General features: G+C 42.7%; 1 protein-coding gene across 12 annotated transcripts in view; it reads left to right on the plus strand.

Annotated features, from left to right (window-relative positions):
- The window catches only part of VWA3B (von Willebrand factor A domain containing 3B), a 178212-nt gene that overhangs the window by 24445 nt on the left and 134840 nt on the right, over positions 1–18927 (plus strand). For 10 of the 12 annotated variants that reach the window (XM_061431599.1, XM_061431598.1, XM_061431592.1 and 7 more), the window contains 4 exons: positions 1251–1501; positions 3583–3742; positions 8247–8416; positions 13216–13331. In XM_061431599.1, the coding sequence (XP_061287583.1) occupies positions 1251–1501; positions 3583–3742; positions 8247–8416; positions 13216–13331 (697 nt within the window). Of the gene's footprint in view, positions 1–1250; positions 1502–3582; positions 3743–8246; positions 8417–13215; positions 13332–18927 lie in introns of those variants that run through there. The other 2 variants (XM_061431600.1, XM_061431601.1) reach the window with 2 other exon arrangements.

Consider the following 18927-nt stretch of genomic DNA (forward strand, 5'->3'; position numbering starts at 1 on the left):
TCAGTTTTACTGTGATAATTGACCTGTTCATGTTTTCTATTTCTTCCTGGCTCCATCTGGAAGATTTGTGCTTTTCTTTTATGTTGTTCATTTTATTGGTATATAGCTGTTCATAGCAATCTCTCATGATCCTTTGTATTTCTGTCTTTTCATTACTGATTTTATTGATTTGGGCACTCTCTCTTTTTTCTCTGAGTCTGGCTCAAGGTTTGTCAGTTTTGTTTATCTTTTCAAAGAACCAGCTCTTAGTTTCATTGATATTTTCCATTGTTTCTTTAGTCTCTATTTCATTTATTTCTGCTCTGATCTTTGTAATTTCCTTCTTTCTACTAACTTTATGTTTTGTTTGTTCATCTTTATCTGGTTTCTTTAGGAATTTTTTTTCCAATCTGCCTTTGCTGATCTCTATTTTCTTTTACCTAGTTTCTTCAGAGTACCCCTGAGCATTTTCAGAATTAAAAATAATTCTGTAACTGGAAGGGTTAAACACAATCTGGAAACAGTTTTTTTTTTTTTTAAAGAATGCTATATTTTTGTATAGATCTCATCATCATGTTTCCTTCTATGGGAAATTATCCAAGGGTTTTTTATTTGTAAGATTGGAAGACTTCTTCCTGGAATGTATGGGGTTTGGAGGATCATCTATGAAGTTGTTATTAATATACAGTTCTTGATGGCAAAGTCATAACTCAGTGGGCCCTATTGTTCCTGGCTGCACTGGGGTTCAAGTGACTTGTTTGGACTCAGCTAATAACAAAACAATGCCATTTACCGCAACATGGGTGGACCTAAATATTGTCATACTGAGTGACATTAAGTTGGACACACAAAAAACATCCTATGATGTTGCCTAATGTGGAATTTAAAAAAAAGATACAAATGTATATATTTACAAAATGAAAGTAGAGTCACAGATGTAGAAAACAAACTTATGGTTACTGGGAGATAGAATAAATCAGGAGATTGGGACTGACATATACACACTACCATATGTAAAACAGAAAACTTGCTGTATAGCAAAGGGAACTCTACTCAATACTCTGTAGTGGCCTGCATGAGAAAACAATCTTTCAAAAAAAGAGTGGAGATATATATATATATATATATGAAACTTATTCACTTTGCTGTACACCTGAAACCAACAAAATATTGTAAAAAAAGAAAACTATACTCCAGTAAAAGATTTTTTTTAATGACTTGTTTTGGTATGCTTCTATTTATTTTATTTTGTTACTTTTATTCTCATTAAGCTGACAGCCAAATCAGAACTAATCTCTCAGTATATGGAACATTTAACACAAGCTATGGAGAACTACAAGCAGCGGATGGACTGGCTCACCAGCAACAGCCGGCAGATCTTTGGTGTCATCTTGGAGCAGTGCATCACCATAGTGCTGGATTTTGGTGGCATGCTGGAGGAGGAGCTTAGTCTGTGTCGAGATGCTCTAACCATGGTCCTCCAGGAGCAAGTGGCTCACATAGCCAAGTTCAATGTCATATGGTGAGTTCCCATAGGAAAGGAGTATTTCCCTGAAACTTCATGAGTAATTTTCATGTATCTGGAGTTAAGTAGCATCACTAACACAGTTAGCTCTGTGGATAGGGAAGAGCTATAATCTTGTAATTTCTTAGACTTTATCATTCCAGCAAAAACCCACAATGAATCAGTATTAAAAACTTTTATCTATTTTGTGCAGGGCATTAGAAGAGGTTTTAAAACAGCCTTCTCTTCAGTGTATGTCAAGGTCAAAATATAAGAATATTTATTATATTGAATATATATTTAAGGCCATAAAATTCCTTCACACATTTTAGACTTTAGGTTTGATAATGAATTTCAACATCACAAATTTTCAGTTTTTCAGACTGAGTTTGCAGCTCAACTTGATTTCCTCTGTAAGCTGACCTCTCTTTTAATCAGAACAACAGGTGGCTGGCTTTATAAAAGTTCCCTTATTTCAGAGTCTTCACAATCAATTATTTACAGATTCTTGGATTCAAGAGAATTTGGACTTCAGTGCTAATTTCTCCTGTGGAACAGTTGCTCTATCTCCTTGACAAAAGATACCTGGATGAGAAGGCCATCTATCTGAATCTTTCTTTTCTAAGTAAAATATTTTCAGCTAAAACAGATGACATTGAAGATACTGCCTGATTGTGTTTGTTCTATCCTAGGTTCCTATTTATATCATAGATATATTATTGAAGGAATTAAGTGATTAAGTCTATAGTGCTTCAGTTTTCTTGGAAATATGTGCTATAGCATACATGCCACCAAGCCAGATCCTCTATGCAGAGGCCACACAGAGGTGACACAGAGGTGAGGCAACCTAGGCCTCTGGAGGTATAGGCCAGGAGGGACAAATCAGGCCGATTAATTTAGTCCGGGATTCATATAATTCTTCCTATTGCAAATTAATATATGATTCAAATAATTCGTTTAATTATTTAATTATAAATACAGAGATGAACTCAAGTAGCTGCTGTTTTTTGGGCGGGGGTGGATTTCCATCACATTTCCAGTCCCAAATTAAATGATTTAATCAAAAGTTCCAAGAATGTAAAAACTTTCACTCTGATGAATTCAAAGCAATACTGTTTTTGATCCTAAAAAGGGTAACTGATAGGAATCTTTCAGAACAATGAAAACAGTGTAATAAAAGAATTAGAAATAAAGTTGTGGAGTAACAAAATTGTTGCTGATTTGCAAATCTTAATGCTTATAAACTTACTACTCATAAAAGACAGTTGCAACTAAACCTGCCTATTTATGAAAATAACTTTCCTCAATAAGTTTTTGACATTAAAATTTTTATTGAAATATAGTTGATTTACAGTGTTATTTTAATTTCAGGAGTACAGCAAAGTAAGATTTACAGTGTTATGTTAATTTCAGGAGTACAGCAAAGTAATTCAGTTATAAAAATTTATACCTATTCTTTTTTAGGTTCTTTTCCATTGTAGATTATTACAAGATATTGATTATAGTTCCCTGTGCACTTTCCTTAATAATTTTAATGCACTTGGTAATATTCAAATTTTTGAGATTTTTTAATTCTCAAAAGTGAAAAGTGAAAGTGAAAGTTGCTCAGTCATGTCCAACTCTTCGACCCAGGCCAGAATACTGTAGTGGGTAGCCTTCCCCTTCCCCAGGGGATCTTCCCAACCCAGAGATCGACCCCAGGTCTCCGGCATTGACCCAGAGATAGAACCCAGGTCTCCCGCATTGCAGTTGAATTATTTACCAGCTGAACTACAAGGGAAGCCCAAGAATACTGGAGTGGGTAGCCTATCCCTTCTCCAGCAGATCTTCCTGACCCAGAAATTGAACTGGGGTCTCTCATTGCAGGCGGATTCTTTACCAACTGAGCTATCAGGGAACCCCTTCTATAAATGTTGTTTTCCCCAATCAGTACAGCTTATGGAAAGTCACCTGTTTTCTCAGTAACTTTCAGAGGCCCGGGAGCTGCATTTTCTTTCTCTCTAGTGACGTTGGGTGTCTTGTTGCTTGTAGCTCTGAGACTGAGGGCTGACAGCTACGTTGACCACTGCCTGGTGACAGCCCCATGTGATTCCTTTCAGGGTTTCTCAAGAGCCTGTGAAATGGCAGGAAAATGCTGTTCCTGTGACAGCACCATCCATAGCCGCCGCCATCAGCTGGGTTGAGAAGTTGCCTTTTGAGCTGGCTTCGAGCCACACCAGCCGCCTGGAGGCTCTGCTGGAGGCGGGGAAGGATGAAGTGGTGAGTGAGCGTCTGTGTCTGGTCCCAGGTCACAAAAGTGGCTTTGAGCTTATTCCTTCACACTCAGTGTCCTCACACTGCCTCTCAGCTGAGCCGGAGCCCTTCCAGTTGCATCACACAGACACTGCCTCCTGGCATCCAGGAGCCCCAGAAGTCTTAATCCTGTTCGCCTCGGAATCTGGATCCAATTGAGAAATAGATGACAGGCCCCACATGGGGATCAAAAGAGCATATCTGGTGGTGCAGAGGTGGATCAATCAAATCAGACTCTGCTCCCCGAGCCTGGCTGGGCTCCCCCTGCGAGGTGGGGATGGGGGCCACAAGGCACACCCTCCTTTAACTGCTGCTGGGAGAACCATGTGCTGCTCACAGCCTCTGAGCATCAAGAAAGGAAGGCAGTGAGGCCCTGATTGTGTATCTCTAATGCTTCAGTTTGGAGAAGGAAATGGCAGCCCACTCCAGTGTTCTTGCCTGGAGAATCCCAGGGACGGGGGAGCCTGGTGGGCTGCCGTCTATGGGGTCGCACAGAGTCGGACACGACTGAAGCAGCTTAGCAGCAGCAGCACTTTTCCACTTTTGCTCACCTGACAATTAGATAAACCTGTCTCTTATGGGCTCTCCTCTGGTGGCTCAGATGGTAAAGAATCTACCTGCAATGCAGAAGATCCAAGTTTGATCCCTGGGTCAGGAAGATATCCTGGAAAAGGGAATGGCAACCCACTCCAGTGTTCTGGCTTGGAGAATCCCATGGACAGAGGAGCCAGCAGGCTACAGTACATAGTGTTGCAAAAGGTTGGACATGAGTAAGTGGCTAACACTTTTCTTTCTTAGGAGAAGTTATAAGACTCCTCATAGAACCCCAAGGATGAGGAAATAGGGTTTCCCCAACATCCATGCTTTGAGTCTTTCCCAGTTCCTCTTCTTCACAAATGGGTCCATCAGGTGCTTTCCAAGGTGAAGTGTATCCCTGCTGGTGCATCATCTGTTTTCAGATCATATATTTTTTGATAGGGACCTTTGGGAAATAAAGCTTTACCTGGAAGATGTGATTAAATGGTGGTGTTTTGTCTCTTTTAGCCATTAGGATGTGTGTTTCTGTGAGTGACTATTAAGGACAGTGACAGGCTAGAGAGGAAGTACTCTGAGCAGGTGAGGTCCTTAGGGCAGCCTCAACTTTCTGCTTTGTCTTGGGATACAGATGCTTAATCCTTACTAATTGATCCATATTAATTAATATTCATAATTAATTTCTGCTTCTACCCTGGAAGCCTGGGGATTCTGTAGATTTCAAGCTTTACTCCGTTGTATTAAGAAGTCGTTTCCTGGGTGAGACACCTTGAAAGGAGAGCCCTCAGTGGTCACCAGACTGTTTATTGATACTGAGGGTTGATGGTTTGAAATTGGAAACATACTGTTTATCTTTATAAAGCCAGAGGAACAAATGTTTTCCATTAAAGAAGAACGAAATACAAGCTACGTTGTTCTTTGGCCTTTCAAGTTTGTTTTAACATCTGTAAAATTTCAAATGTCTGGACACTATAATAAGCATTCAAGAAATGGAATATTTCACAGGCTTCGGATGTGTGTGTGTGCATGTGCACATGGGTGTTCTCTTTCTTTGTTCCCCTGGCTACCCTGGTCATAGCTGGCTCTGGCGACCTGACCTGACAGCAAGATTTCCTGGTGATCTTCCCTTTCTATTTTATGTTCCTCTGGTTTGTATGCCTCCTTTCTCTGGGGTTTTTCCCTAGCCCAGGAAATGTATAACAATATAGTGAGATCCAGGGAAGTCCTGTGGAAGAGAAAGTACCAAGAAAGAAGTTTCCAGGCATTGGCCACCAAATGCCACATGAAAACTTGAGCAGAGACTATGGGGTGTGAAAAATGCGGAACGTATTCAGACTGGTGTTCTCCACTCAGAACTTGTATCTGGCTGTGGTCCCGAGGAGAATGTTAGTAAATGCCTCACACATAAAAATGCCATGCTCTGTGTCTTAAGATGAGTAAAGAAAAGCATGCATGGTGACTTCCCTGGCAGTCCAGTGATTAAGACTCTGAGCTTCCACTGCAGGGGACATAGGTTCAGTCCCTGTTTGGGGAAGATACTGCATGCCAAGTGGTATGTCAAAACAACAACAACAACAACAACACCCTATAAATAGGATAAGACTTAAAAAAACAAATCTATTAAAAACTTCCCTGGCGGTGCAGTTGTTAAGGCTCCACACTTCCAGTGCAGGAGGTACAGGTTTGATCCTGGTCAGGGAACTAGACCCTACATGCTGCATCTAAAGATCCCGCATGCCACAGCAAAGACCCAGTGCAGCCAGATAAATAAGTAAAGATTTTCTTTTATAAAAAGAAAGGCAGTGTGCAGATAGTAGTCTCTGGGAAAACATGTCCCCAGAACTCTGGAGCACGGATAACTGAGAGTTGACCAAAAACACAGGCAACTAAGAAGCTGAGTAAGAACCTTAGTGAATAGTGAATAACCCCGTAGCCTTGATTAATGAACAAAAGCAAATTCTGACTCACTGCTGGCTATAGCAATTTCTAGTTTGATGAAATCTTGAGGGAAAAAAATCTCTGTGTGAGAATTTCAGGTTCTTGGGTTATTGCCAGAGCAAAGAAGCTATGTTTGCACTGCTCGAGGCAGAGATACAGGGTATCAGAAGCTGTCAACAGAATGATGAGAGATATTTGTCCTCACTCACTTTCCTGTTGATGTACCAAACCCTAGAATATACTCCCTGTGTCTGATTCCCTGTTTTGAGCTTTGTGTGATTGTAGATCCCAGGAGAGGATGAAGCTGTCCTCATGCTAAACTTGGGCACCAACACAGCTAGAAAACCAGTAACTGTGGCTCAGGAACCTATTTAAGATGTCCTATGTAAGCCTGGGGTGCTACAGTCCATGGAGTTGCAAAGAGATGGACATGACTGAGAGACTGAACAACAACAATGTAAAGTAACATCTAACACCACGAAGAGAATGCCAGAGAATGCACTTTCTGGAAGAACAGTATTAGTGTCTAATTAGGAATCTGAAGAATACTTTCTTCTCCTGTCTGTGTTTTTAGTTCTTTTCAGGTGACTGACTGGGAGAAATAGACAACATTCATTCGTCTTTACCTCCCACGAGGTACTTCTAAAAGTCAGGGACTTTGTGATGAAGGGCCTGAGAGAGTGAGGGGTCAGATGGACTTTTTGTGCCCAGTTCGAGGAGGAGTATGGTTGCAGTAGATGGGGCTCATCTCCCACTCTGGCCATCCCCTGACTCCCAGCATGGACCCCCTGCCCCCTGCCTCCTTGGGCACAGACTGTCCCCACTTTGCTGTCACTGACTGGGCATCCTAAGCAGCTGGGAGCTGACCCTCTGCCCACCTGTCTCTGGGCCAAGTAGGCTTAAGTCCCAGCTTTGAAGTTGAGGTGAGGTAACCGACTATATACCTTCAGCTAACCTGGGATGGGGGATGTGTAATTAGAGGCTCCTGAATCCTGAAGGGCTGGTGACATCTGTTTATCCCTTACAACAGAACACATTTGCTGGAGGTTCTGGCCGGGTTATAGGTAGAGAATCACTTAGGGTGTTTGGTGGGGTTAGGTTTAGATGATGTGCGTTTCTGGCTCTCCCTGTGGTTTTTACTTCCTGAGATTTATATACATGCATAAGTGTAAGTCATCATGTTTAAGCTCTATCATGAAGCCAATTGCATAAGCTGCTTTTCACAGTGAAGAAACTGAACTTCCACCACTTTTCCAAGGTTACGGAACTCAGGAGTGGCAGAGGAGACCCTTAGAGCAGTTGGTTAAGGGTGGGGCGGGACCACTGCTTGCGGCCCTGTGGATGGAGTCGATGTCTTTAAGTTAAGCAGGGACCACTTTGTCATTGTCTCCTTTCTGGGTGAGGTATGCATCTCCCAGATCCCTGGTTTAAGCTTGGGGTGTGTGTGTGTGTGTGTATGTGTCTTTCTCCTGACTTCTGGCCTGCTGTGCCCCCTGACTGGCCTCACCTCCCCAGGTGTGTCTGTCCCCTGAGGTAAGACCAGAGGATGAACCAGCTGGGAATATGCCCTCCTCCCCATACACAGCCTCAGACTGAGGATGCCTGAGTTTGCACTGTAGAATTCTGGCACCAACATGGGGAATTGCTAATAAGCTTCCTGCTCCCAGTGGCTATGCCAACACTTCCTTCATTCCTGGACTTGAAAATAGCCACTCCTGACCTCATAACATATCTGTGGGCTCAGAGGAAGCTTTTCTCCAAATCTGCCAGTCATATCCTTCCCATGTAAAGCCTGAGACTTCTTGGCACCAGGCCTTGAATATCTCACTTCTTGACTTTTGCCCCCACACATCCTCAAGAAATGTTGAGGAGTGCTGCTCTTCTTTCTGCCCATTTATTTTTTTAAAGAGACAGTTTTATAGAGATTATATGGCCCATGAGTCCAATTCAAGGCTAGGGTGTGTCAGGGAAATAAACCAATGGCACCACTGTTTTGCAGATTGAATCCATTTACTACTTTGTGGTGGGAGACATTCCTGAGGAATCCAAGGAGCTTCTCCTTCAGCAGGCTTTGGAGATCCCCTGTCCTGTCTGCACGGTGTCCTTCAATGCCAGAGGACAGGGCACCATAGCCTTCCTGAAGGATTTGAGTGCCAAGACCTTCAGCAGGTAGGCCAAAAACAGGCTCCAGGGAGACTGAGTGAACTGCTGCTTGCATGGAGTCAGCAGTGGGTCTCAATTCCGAGTGGTTTTCATGACCAATCAGTTGCTATGGGATTTCCCAGGTGCTCCAGTAGTAAAGAATCCACCTGCCAACGAAGGGGACAAGGGTTAAACCCCTGGTCTGGAAAGATTCCACGTGCTGCAGAGCAACTAAGCCCATGAGCCACAACTCCTGAGCCTCCAAGTGTACAGCTCATGCCCGGAAACAAGAGATGTCACCACAATGAGAAGCCCACACACAGCGATGAGGACCCAGTGCGGCCAAAACATTGTTTTCTCTGTTCTTCTCTTTTCCAGTCTCCATTCACCTTTGCACCTGTTTGTTGTTGTTCAGTTGCTCAGTTGTGTCCTGCTCTTTGCTAACCCATGGACTGCAGCATACTAGGTTTCGCCATCTCCTGTCCACCATCTCCTGGAGTTTGCTCAAACTCATGTCCGTTGAGTCAGTGATACCATCCAACAATCTCATTCTCTGTCACTCCCTTCTCCTCCTGCCCTTAATCCTTCCCAGAATCAGGTTCTTTTCCAATGAATCATCTCTTTGCATCAAGTGGCCAAAGTATTGGAGTTTCAGCTTCAGCATCAGTCCTTCCAATGAATATTCAGGGTTGATTTCCTTTAGGATTGACTGGTTTGATCTCCTTGCTGTCCAAGGGACTCTCAGATGTCTTCTCCAGCACCAAAAATTGAAAGCATCAATTATTCAGTGCTCAGCCTCCATTATGGTCCAACTCTCACATCCATACATGACTACTGTAAAAAAACCATGGCTTTGACTATATGGACCTTTGTCTGCAAAATGCTGTCTTTGCTTTTTAATACACTGTTTGGGTTTGTCATACTTTTTCTTCCAAGGACAAGTATCTTCTAATTTCATGGTTGCAGTCACCATCTGCTGTGATTTTGGAGCCCAAGAAAATAAAACCTGCCAGTGTTTCCATTGTTTTCCCATCTATTTGCCATGAAGTGATGGGACTGGATGCCATGATCTTAGTTTTTTAACTGTTGAATTTTAAGCCAACTTTTACACTCTCCTCTTTCACCTTCATCAAGAGACTCTTTAGTTCCTCTTTACTTTCTGCCATTAGGGTGATGCCATCTGCATATCTGAGGTTGTTGATATTTCTCCTGGCAATCTTGATTACAGCTTGTGCTTCATCCAGTCTGGCATCTCACATGATGTTCACTTTGCATATAAGTTAAATAAGCAAGGTAACAATATACAACCTTGATGTACTGCTTTTCCAATTTTGGACCAGTCCATTGTTCCATGTCCAGTTCTAACTGTTGCTTCTTGCCCTACTTACAGGGTTTTCAGGAGGCAGGTAAGGTGGTCTGGTATTCCCATCTCTTTAAGAATTTTCCACAGTTTGTTGTGACTCATATGGTCAAAGGCTTTAGCATAGTCAATGAAGCAGATTTTTTTTTTAATTCTCTTGCTTTTTTATGATTCAATGGATGTTGGCAGTTTGATCTCTCATTCCTCTGCTTTTTCTAAATCTAGCTTGTACATCTGGAAGTTCTTGATTCATGTACTGTTGAAGCCTAGCTTAAAGGATTTTGAGCATTATCTTGCTAGCATGTGAGATGAGCGCAATTGTGCAGTAGTTTGAACGTTCTTTGGCATTGCCCTTCTTTGGGATTAGAATGAAAACTGACCTTTTCTAGTCCTGTGGCCTCTGCTGAGTTTTCCAAATTTTCTGGCATATTGAGTGCAGCACTTTCACAGCTTCATCTTTTAGGATTTGAAGTAGCTCACCTGGAATTCCATCACCTCCACTAGCTTTGTTTGTACTAATCCTTCCTATTTATACAGTTCATGGTGTTCTCATTGCAGGTATACTGGGGTGGTTTGCCATTCCCTCCTCCAGTAGATGGATCATGTTTTGTCAGAACTGTCCACTATGATCCGTCCATCTTGGGTGGCCCTGCACAGCATGGCTTATTGCTTCATTAAGTTACACAAGCCCCTTCACCACAACCAGGCAGTGATCCATGAAGGGGATCATAAAAAACTGGAAAACTCTTAAAGAGATGGGAATACCAGACCACCTGACCTGCCTCCTGAGAAACCTGTATACAGATCAAGAGGCAACAGTTAGAACTGTACATGGAACAACAGACTGGTTCCACATCGGGGAAAGGAGTATGTCAAGTTTTGTCACCCTGCTTATTTAACTTATATGCAGAGTACATCATGTGAAATGCCGAGCTGGATGAAGCACAAGCTGGAATCAAATAGCAATAACTTCAGATATTCAGATGATACCACCCTTTTGGCAGAAAGTGAAGAAGAACTAAAAAGCCTTTTCATGAAAGTGAAAGAGGAGAGTGAAAAAGTTGGCTTGAAACTCAACATTCAGGAAATTAAGATCATGGCATCCGGTCCCATTACTTTATGGCAAACAGATGGGGAAACAGTGGAAACAGTTACAGACTTTATTTTCTTGGGCTCCAAAATCACAGCAGATGGTGAATGCAGCCATGAAATTAAAAGATGCTTGCTCCTTGGAAGAAAAGCTATGACCAACCTAGACAGCATATTAAAAAGCAGAGACATTATTTTGCCAACAAAGGTCCATCTAGTCAAAACTATGGCTTTCCCAGTAGTCATATATGGATGTGAGAGTTGAACCATAAAGAAAGCTGAGCACTGAAGAATTGATGCTTTTGAACTGTGGTGTTGGAGAAGAGTCTTGAGAGTCTCTTGAACTGCAAGAGATCCAACCAGTCCATCCTAAAGGAGATCAGTCCTGAATATTCATTGGAAGGACTGATGCTGAAGCTGAAACTCCAATACTTTGGCCACCTGATGCGAAGGACTGATTCATTGGAAAAGACCCTGATGCTGGAAAAGATTGAAGGCAGGAAGAGAAGAAGATGACAGAGGATGAGATGGTTGGATGGCATCACCAACTCAATGGACATGAATTTGAGTAAGCTCCGGGAATTGGCGATGGACAGGGAAGCCTGGCGTGCTGTGGTCCATGGGGTCACAAAGAATCAGACACGAGTGAGCAACTGAACTGAACTGAACTGATGGTTGTGAGAACTGGACCATAAAGAAGTCAGAATGCTGAAGAATTGTCACTTTTGAACTGTGGTGTTGGAGAAGACTGTTGAGAATCCCTTGGGCAGCAAGGAGGTCAGACCGGTGAATCTTAAAGGAAATCAACTCTGAATATTCACTGGAAGGATTGATGCTGAAGTAGAAGCTCTAATACTTTGGCCAGCTGATGTGAAGAGCTGACTCACTGGAAAAGATCTCGATGTTGGGAAAGATTGAAGGCAGAAGGAGAAGAGGGCGGCAGGGGATTAGATGTTTGGATGGCATCACCAATGCAATGGACATGAACTTGGGCAAAGTCTGGGAGATGGTGGGAGACAGGGAAGCCTGGCATGCTGCAGTCCATGGGGTTGCAAAGAATCGGACACAACTTGGTGAGTAAACAACAGCAATGCTTCCTAAGGCCCACTTGACTTACAGTCCAGGATGTCTGGCTCTCATTGAGTGATCAAACCATCATGGTTATCTAGGTCATTAAGACCTTTTTTTGTACAATTTTGTGTATTCTTGCCACCTCTTCTTAGTATCTTCTGCTTCTGTTAGGTTCATACCATTTCTGTCCTTTATTGTGCCCATCTTTGCATGAAATGTTCCCTTGATATCTCTTGATATTTTCTTGAAGAGATCTCCAGTGTTTCCAGTTCTATTGTTTTCCTCTGTTTCTCTTCATTGTTCACTTAAGTCTTTTTTTCTCTCCTTGCTATTCTTTGGAACTCTGCATTCAGTTGGGTATATCTTTCCCTTTATGCTTTGCCTATAAGTGGTATCATACAATGTTTGTCTTTCTGATTTATTTCATTTCATATGATAACCTCTAGGTCCATCCATGGTGCTGCGAATGGCATTGTTTCATTCTTTCTATGGCTGAATAATATTCCATTGTATATATGTACCACATCTTCTTTATTCATGCATCTATTGATGGACACCTAGGTTGCTTCCATGTCTTGGCTAGGGTAAATAGTGCACCATGAACATTGGTACACAGGTGCTTTTTGAGCTTTAAGCTACATGGAACTGCCCCAGGGACCTTGTTAAAGTGCAAGTTCTGACTCAATGAATCCAGGTGGGGCCCAGGAATGTGCATCCCTAGCCAGCTCCCAGGTGCTGCTGCTGCTCCTAGGACCTCACTTAGAGAAGTCAGGCCTTAAAAACTCGCCCACACTGAATTCTTTTCATTAGTCCTTATGCTCAGGTCCTGGGGGCAGTGTGTGTTTGCTGAGTTAAAGCTGACTGAAGCCCATCAGCAGCCCATCAGATAAGCCAATGGTGCCTGTTATCACCAAATTTCAACACTGAGCCCTCAGGACTATGGGCACTGTCTGGCCCCTCATTAGCTTCTTGGCTATCAAAACTGTTGACAGGATGGAACCCTGGGAACAAAAGAATAAATCTCAGCACAGGGTATCATTTTTCCAGGATCAGTAAATACCATTTGGTTGAGCTAAGTGTCCTCTAATGAACAGAAGAGTCATCAGTTAAAATCCCAATAGCTTCTCAATTCTCTGTTCTGTTCTGCCTTCCTGTCTTTTGTTTGTGGGAATTGACAAGGTACAGGGGAAAGCAGTGAACACTTGGAAGATACTTAGCACCACAGAAGAGCAAATTCACAGCCCTGGGAGAATGAATAGGCATGTGCACTTACTAGCCTAATGTGGCAAATCTCTTCCTATTTCAGATTCCATGCATTTGCAGAGAGAACAGAGTGTGTAGAATTTCCTGCCTTTCCCATTAAGGATGGTGACAGTGTGATTACTTGGAATTCAAGGAAACTGAAAGGAAAACTCCCTCCAGGTATCTGGGGTCAAAAAGAAGTGTGTACTTTATGTCTTAATAACTCCAGATGATCCCTAGCCTTGAAAAATAAAGCACAAGGGAGAGAGACTAACCGTATCTTTTGTATTATTCATGTGGTACAGGGCAGAGTTCATAGATGTTAATGGAGCATTTGGCAGCCTGGCAACCAGGCATAAGTGTATTACCTGAGGAAGTAGCCTCAGTGAGATGTGTTTCCTAGCTTGGGAAACTTCTAGAGACATGGCCCCAGGTGTGTCAGTGCAGTCTTCATTCTTGGATAGGCAGAGCTGCTCTGGCCCGGGTTATCTGGAAGCTATAATGAGGATGCCCGCACTTCTTGTGGGTTTTCTGCTGCCTCCCCGTCAGGGCTGGCAGTGCTTCTAGATGTACATGCTGGATGATCCTGCCTCTTGTGAGGGCCAAGGGCATATAGGAAACTCTGGAGGCTGAATGAACTTCCTCTTTCATTCAAAAGATGTGATCAGAGAGTTTAATAGGCATTGAGAACAAGCTCAGGAAATAAGTGAGAAATAGTACTGTGATTGAGGAATCCAGTTCTACAAGCTTCCTCCGAAAGCAGCAGATGGGAGTTTCTTTGGGGAGCTGATCAGATTGCTAAGCTGGAAATACACTGAGTAAACACCACCAAGAGGAGCGGAGCAGGGAAGGCAGCTCCTGTGGGAATGTGAGATGACCCAGCACAGAGGGCATTGGAAGTCTGAGAAAGCCTATCCCGACCCCTATCTTCCTGCTAATTTGTGATAATCATCAGAAAGATTTCTAGCTTCAAACAGCCAGGAACTATTCTTTGGGGGTAGTTTGGGGCTGGGGAAGAAGTGCAGGGTACACATGTTTGCAAGTTCCCTCTGTTTACATAACAGTGTTGCAGAGGCTCCAGAGAGAAGGACTGCGTTGGAGCCACTTGCATTCGCAGCTCAGGGGTTGACACACACTTTGTGAGTTCAGATTCTGGGTCGCCCCAGAGCAGGGGAGAGGTTCCAGTTGAGGTCATCAGGGTCACTGCTTTGGGTCACTTACACCTTTGCTCTGATGGTGAGGTGGACATCTCCAGGGGATTTGAGAAAATGTCAGTTGGTAAGCAAAATTGTTGCTAATCTAAGAAAAACATTAATTTAGGATGTATGCCTTTGAAAGTAATTCTTAAGATTAAATCTAGCGGGCAATGAATCAGTCAAGGTAAAGAATGTGAGATGTCACCAGCTCCCCAAGGCACACCAGTGACCATAAATGGGGTTTAATTCAGGCCTATGTGTTCCTTGGCAACTTGTTATAAAGGGAAGCGTCTCTGTCTGCATAGCTTACATTTTCAACAACTACCCTCTTTCCAATTACCTTGAAGCATACAAATCAAATTACAGATAAAAACATTTTTCTTAGAATGAGGTCCTCAGGGCGTGGCCTGCCATTCTAATGCCATTTCAGTGATCACATGTTCTGAACTAGGGAGAGAATCCCAAATCCTAAATATGTGATCTTGTCCCTTCAATCCATCACAGTGTCCTAGAAATGCCAGCATTTCAGAACCTACCTCTCCTACTCAAAAAAAAAAAAAAAAAAAAAACTGCCCAGAAATCCTTTAGATGGTTTTGGTTTGGAAAATGTGTGCTTTTCAGCCTCACTCAGGCTCAGAGGCAGTTCTCCAATCTTGCCCTGATCAGTTTCCCCTCCCTGTCTCTCCATCATCTGTCTCAAGCATTTATCAGTTGAGCTTCTTCAAGGCCCTCTCTAGTCTCCTCTGGAGATAATTCCGCCTTCTGTTACCTAGAAAAGACATACTGTCAAGTGCGGGGTAGGAGGAGCAGTGCTCAGAGAAGCGAACCGGCAACTGAAAAAAATGTCCTGCTGTTTCTGACTTTGAGGTTTCCAGAGTGTGAGTTCCCCTCACCCCATGCGCTACATCAAGGCTATAAACCTCTATAGTCAAGATAATAGTTTTTAAAAACTGTTGTAAAATGTACATAAAATTTGTCATCTTAAGGACTTCCCTGACAGTCCAGTAGTTAAGACACCATGCTGCAGGGGGCATGGGTTTGATCCCAGGTCGGGGAACTAAGATTTCATATGCCAAGTGGCACAGCCAAAAAAAAATTTATCATCTGAACCATTTTTAAAGTGTTAAGTACATTCTCTAAACTCAGGAGTGTCAAGTACCTTCACTGTGTTGTGCAACCATCTCCAGAACTTTGTCCCTCTTGGAAAACTGAAACTCTGTACCCATTAAAAAAAACTCTCCATTTCTCCATCTCCACAGCTCTGCCCCCAACATTTGCCATTCTGCTTCCTGTCTCTGAATCTGACTGCTCTGGGTAATTGGAATCACACAGCATGTGTCATTTTGTGACTGGCAAATTTTACTTAGCACATGTCCTCAGGGCTCATCCATGTTATAGCATGTGTCAGAATTTCCTTCCGTTTAAAGGCCGAATAATATTCCATTCTCTCTTTGTGTGTGTATAGGGTGCGAGTCCAAGGCTGGCCACTTTCTTTGGTTTCTAGAATTCAGTTTAATGTTTGATTCCAGTGCCCTACTATCACAGAAGATTAGGGGAAAGTCATTCCCAGGCATGACTCCTGAGCTTTTCCCATAGCTTGGAGATCCTCGGCTGTGCTAAGCCATCAGGAGGTAACTCTAGTAGTTGGACATCTGTTCCTGCAAATTGCCCTATAAATATCCCCTGTGCCCATCTTATGGTCACTCCATGCTGAGCAGTTCTCTGCTGCTCCTGTGCATGGTGGCTTTGGATGTGGGAGTCCTTTGTAGACTTTAACCCCCAACCGTTCACCCTGGGCCTTCGTCCCAGGGTGCTGCAGAGAGAGACTCAGAGCCAGTTCTCACCTTATCCCAGGATGCTCTTCTCTTCTTCCCCAAGCCAAGGGGAATCTCCTTCTAATCTGGGATACTGCTTTTCTTCCTATTGCTTCTTAAAGCTACCTGCTTTGTAAACCCCAGCACCTCTCCTCAGGGGGTGGGGGATGGGGTTAGGCTTCAATAGAAAAAGCCAGAATGTCTTGCAGGCTATTTCATCTTTCTGCTCTGCCTTTTTTGGGGCAACTTTGCTGTGTTCCTGATACCTGCGTCAATGTGGAGGAAGGAGATGGGGAAGAGAAAAATACAGGGAGAACAGATAAACATAAAAAATATGATCCAACAATACACATAGAGGAAAACAATAGAATGGGAAAGACTAGAGATCTCTTCAAGAAAATTAGAGATACCAAGGGAACATTTCATGCAAAGATGGGCACAATAAAGGACAGAAACAGTATGGACCTAACAGAAGCAGAAGATATTACAAAGGGGTGGCAGGACTACACAGAAGAACTATACAAAAAAGATCTTCATGACCCAGATAACCACCATAGTGTGATCACTCACCTAGAGCCAGACAACCTGGACTGAGAAGTAAAATGGGCCTTAGGAAGCATCACTATGAACAAAGCTAGTGGAGGTGATGGAATTCAGTTGAGCTATTTTAAATCCTAAAAGATGATGCTGTGAAAGTGCTGCACTCAGTATGCCAGCAAATCTGGAAAACTCAGCAGTGGCCACAGGACTGGAAAAGGTCAGTTTTCATTCCAATCCCAAAGAAAGACAATGCCAAAGAATGTTCAAACTACCACACAATTGCACTCATCTCACATGCTAGCAAAGTAATGCTCAAAATTCTCCAAGCCAGGCTTCAACAGGACATGAACCAAGAACTTCCAGATGTTCAAGTTGGATTTAGAAAAGGCAGATGAACCAGAGATTAAATTGCCAACATCTGTTAGATCATACAAAAGGCAAGAGAGTTTCAGAAAAACATCTACTTCTGTTTCATTGACTGCGTGGGTCACAACAAACTGGAAAATTCTTAAAGAGATGGAAATACCAGACCACCTTACCCGCCTCCTGAGAAACCTGTATGCAGGTCAAGAAGCAACAGTTAGGACTGGACATGGAACATGGAAAGGAGTATGCCAAGGCTGTGTATTGTCACCTTGCTTATTTAACTTACATGTAGAGTACATCGTGTGAGATGCTAGACTGGATGAAGCAAAGCTGGAATCAAGATTGCTGGGAGAAATAGCAATAATCTCAGATATGCTGATGACACCACCCTTATGGCAGAAAGCAAAGAGGAACTGAAGAGCCTCTTGATGAAAGTGAAAAAGCTGGCTTAAAACTCAACATTCAAAAAACTAAGATCATGGCATCCAGTCCCATCACTTCATGGCAAATAGATGGGGAAACAATGGAAACAGTGACAGACTTTATTTTCTTGGGCTCCAAAATCACTGTAGGTGGTGACTGCAGCTGTGAAATTAAAAGACGCTTGCTTCTTGGAAGAAAAGCTATGACCAACCTAGACAGCATATTAAAAAGTAGAGCCATTACTTTACCAGCAAAGGTCTGTCTAGTCAAAGCTATGGTTTTTCCAGTAGTCATGTTTGGATGTGAGAATTGAACCATAAAGAAAGCTGAGTGCCAAAGAACTGATACTTTTGAACATGTGTTGGAGAAGACTCTTGAGAGTCCCTTGGACTGCAAGGAGATCAAATCAGTCAATCCTAAAGGAATTGAGTCCTGAATATTCACTGGATGGACTGATGCTGATGCTGAAGCTCCAATACTTTGGCTACCTGATGCGAAGAAGTGACTCTTGGAAGAGACTCTGATGCTGGGAAAGATTGAAGGCAGGAGGGGAAGGGGATGACAGAGAATGAGATGGTTGGATGGCATCACTGACGCAATGGACATGAGTTTGAGCAAACTCTGGGAGTTGGTGATGGACAGGGAAGCCTGGCATGCTGCAGTCTTTGGGTAGCAAAGAGTTGGACACAACTGAGCGACTGAACTGAACTGAATGATAAGCATAAATATGACCTTTTATAGAGGTGAAACCTTAACCCCAGGATGGGCTTTCTCTGAAGGAAGATAATATATCCAGTTGCTATTTTTTATTCTATAAAATAACATTTCAGGAATCAGTGTTGGAGAATGGAAAATGGAGAGTTGGCATGCTATTAAATTGGTGACACATACAGGTCTGGTTCTGCTCTGTTCAGTATGGGAGCCACCAACCACATGTGGCTAGTGAGCGTTGAAGTGTGAATCCAATTTGAGATGTGTTGTAAGGAATCCCCTGATGGTTCAGTGATTAGGATTCTGCGCTTTCACTGCTGGGGGGCCCAGTTCAATCTCTGCTCCAGGAACTGAAATCCCACAAACTGCACCGAGTGGCAAAAAAAAAAAAAGGTGATGCGCTGTAAGTGAAAAATGCACCTAGAATCTCAAAGACTGAGTGGGGAAAAATGCAAATTACCACATGAAAAAATGTGAATTATCACAAAATCTATTTAATATAGATTAAATGTCAAACTGGTAACATAAAAATATGCATTGCATCAAATATTATTGATAAAATTAAGTTCTTTCTAACTTAATTGTGGCTGCTAGAAAATGAGAAATTATATATGTGGTTCACCTATTGAATTAGTATTGGATTGTATTGCTCTAGAGCGACACTAGCTGCATCATCACTTAAGTAGCTGTGTAACTTTGGGAAAGTTATTTAACCTTTCTGCTTCC

Source organism: Bos javanicus, chromosome 11, assembly GCF_032452875.1.
Source record: "Bos javanicus breed banteng chromosome 11, ARS-OSU_banteng_1.0, whole genome shotgun sequence".
NCBI lineage: Eukaryota > Metazoa > Chordata > Mammalia > Artiodactyla > Bovidae > Bos > Bos javanicus.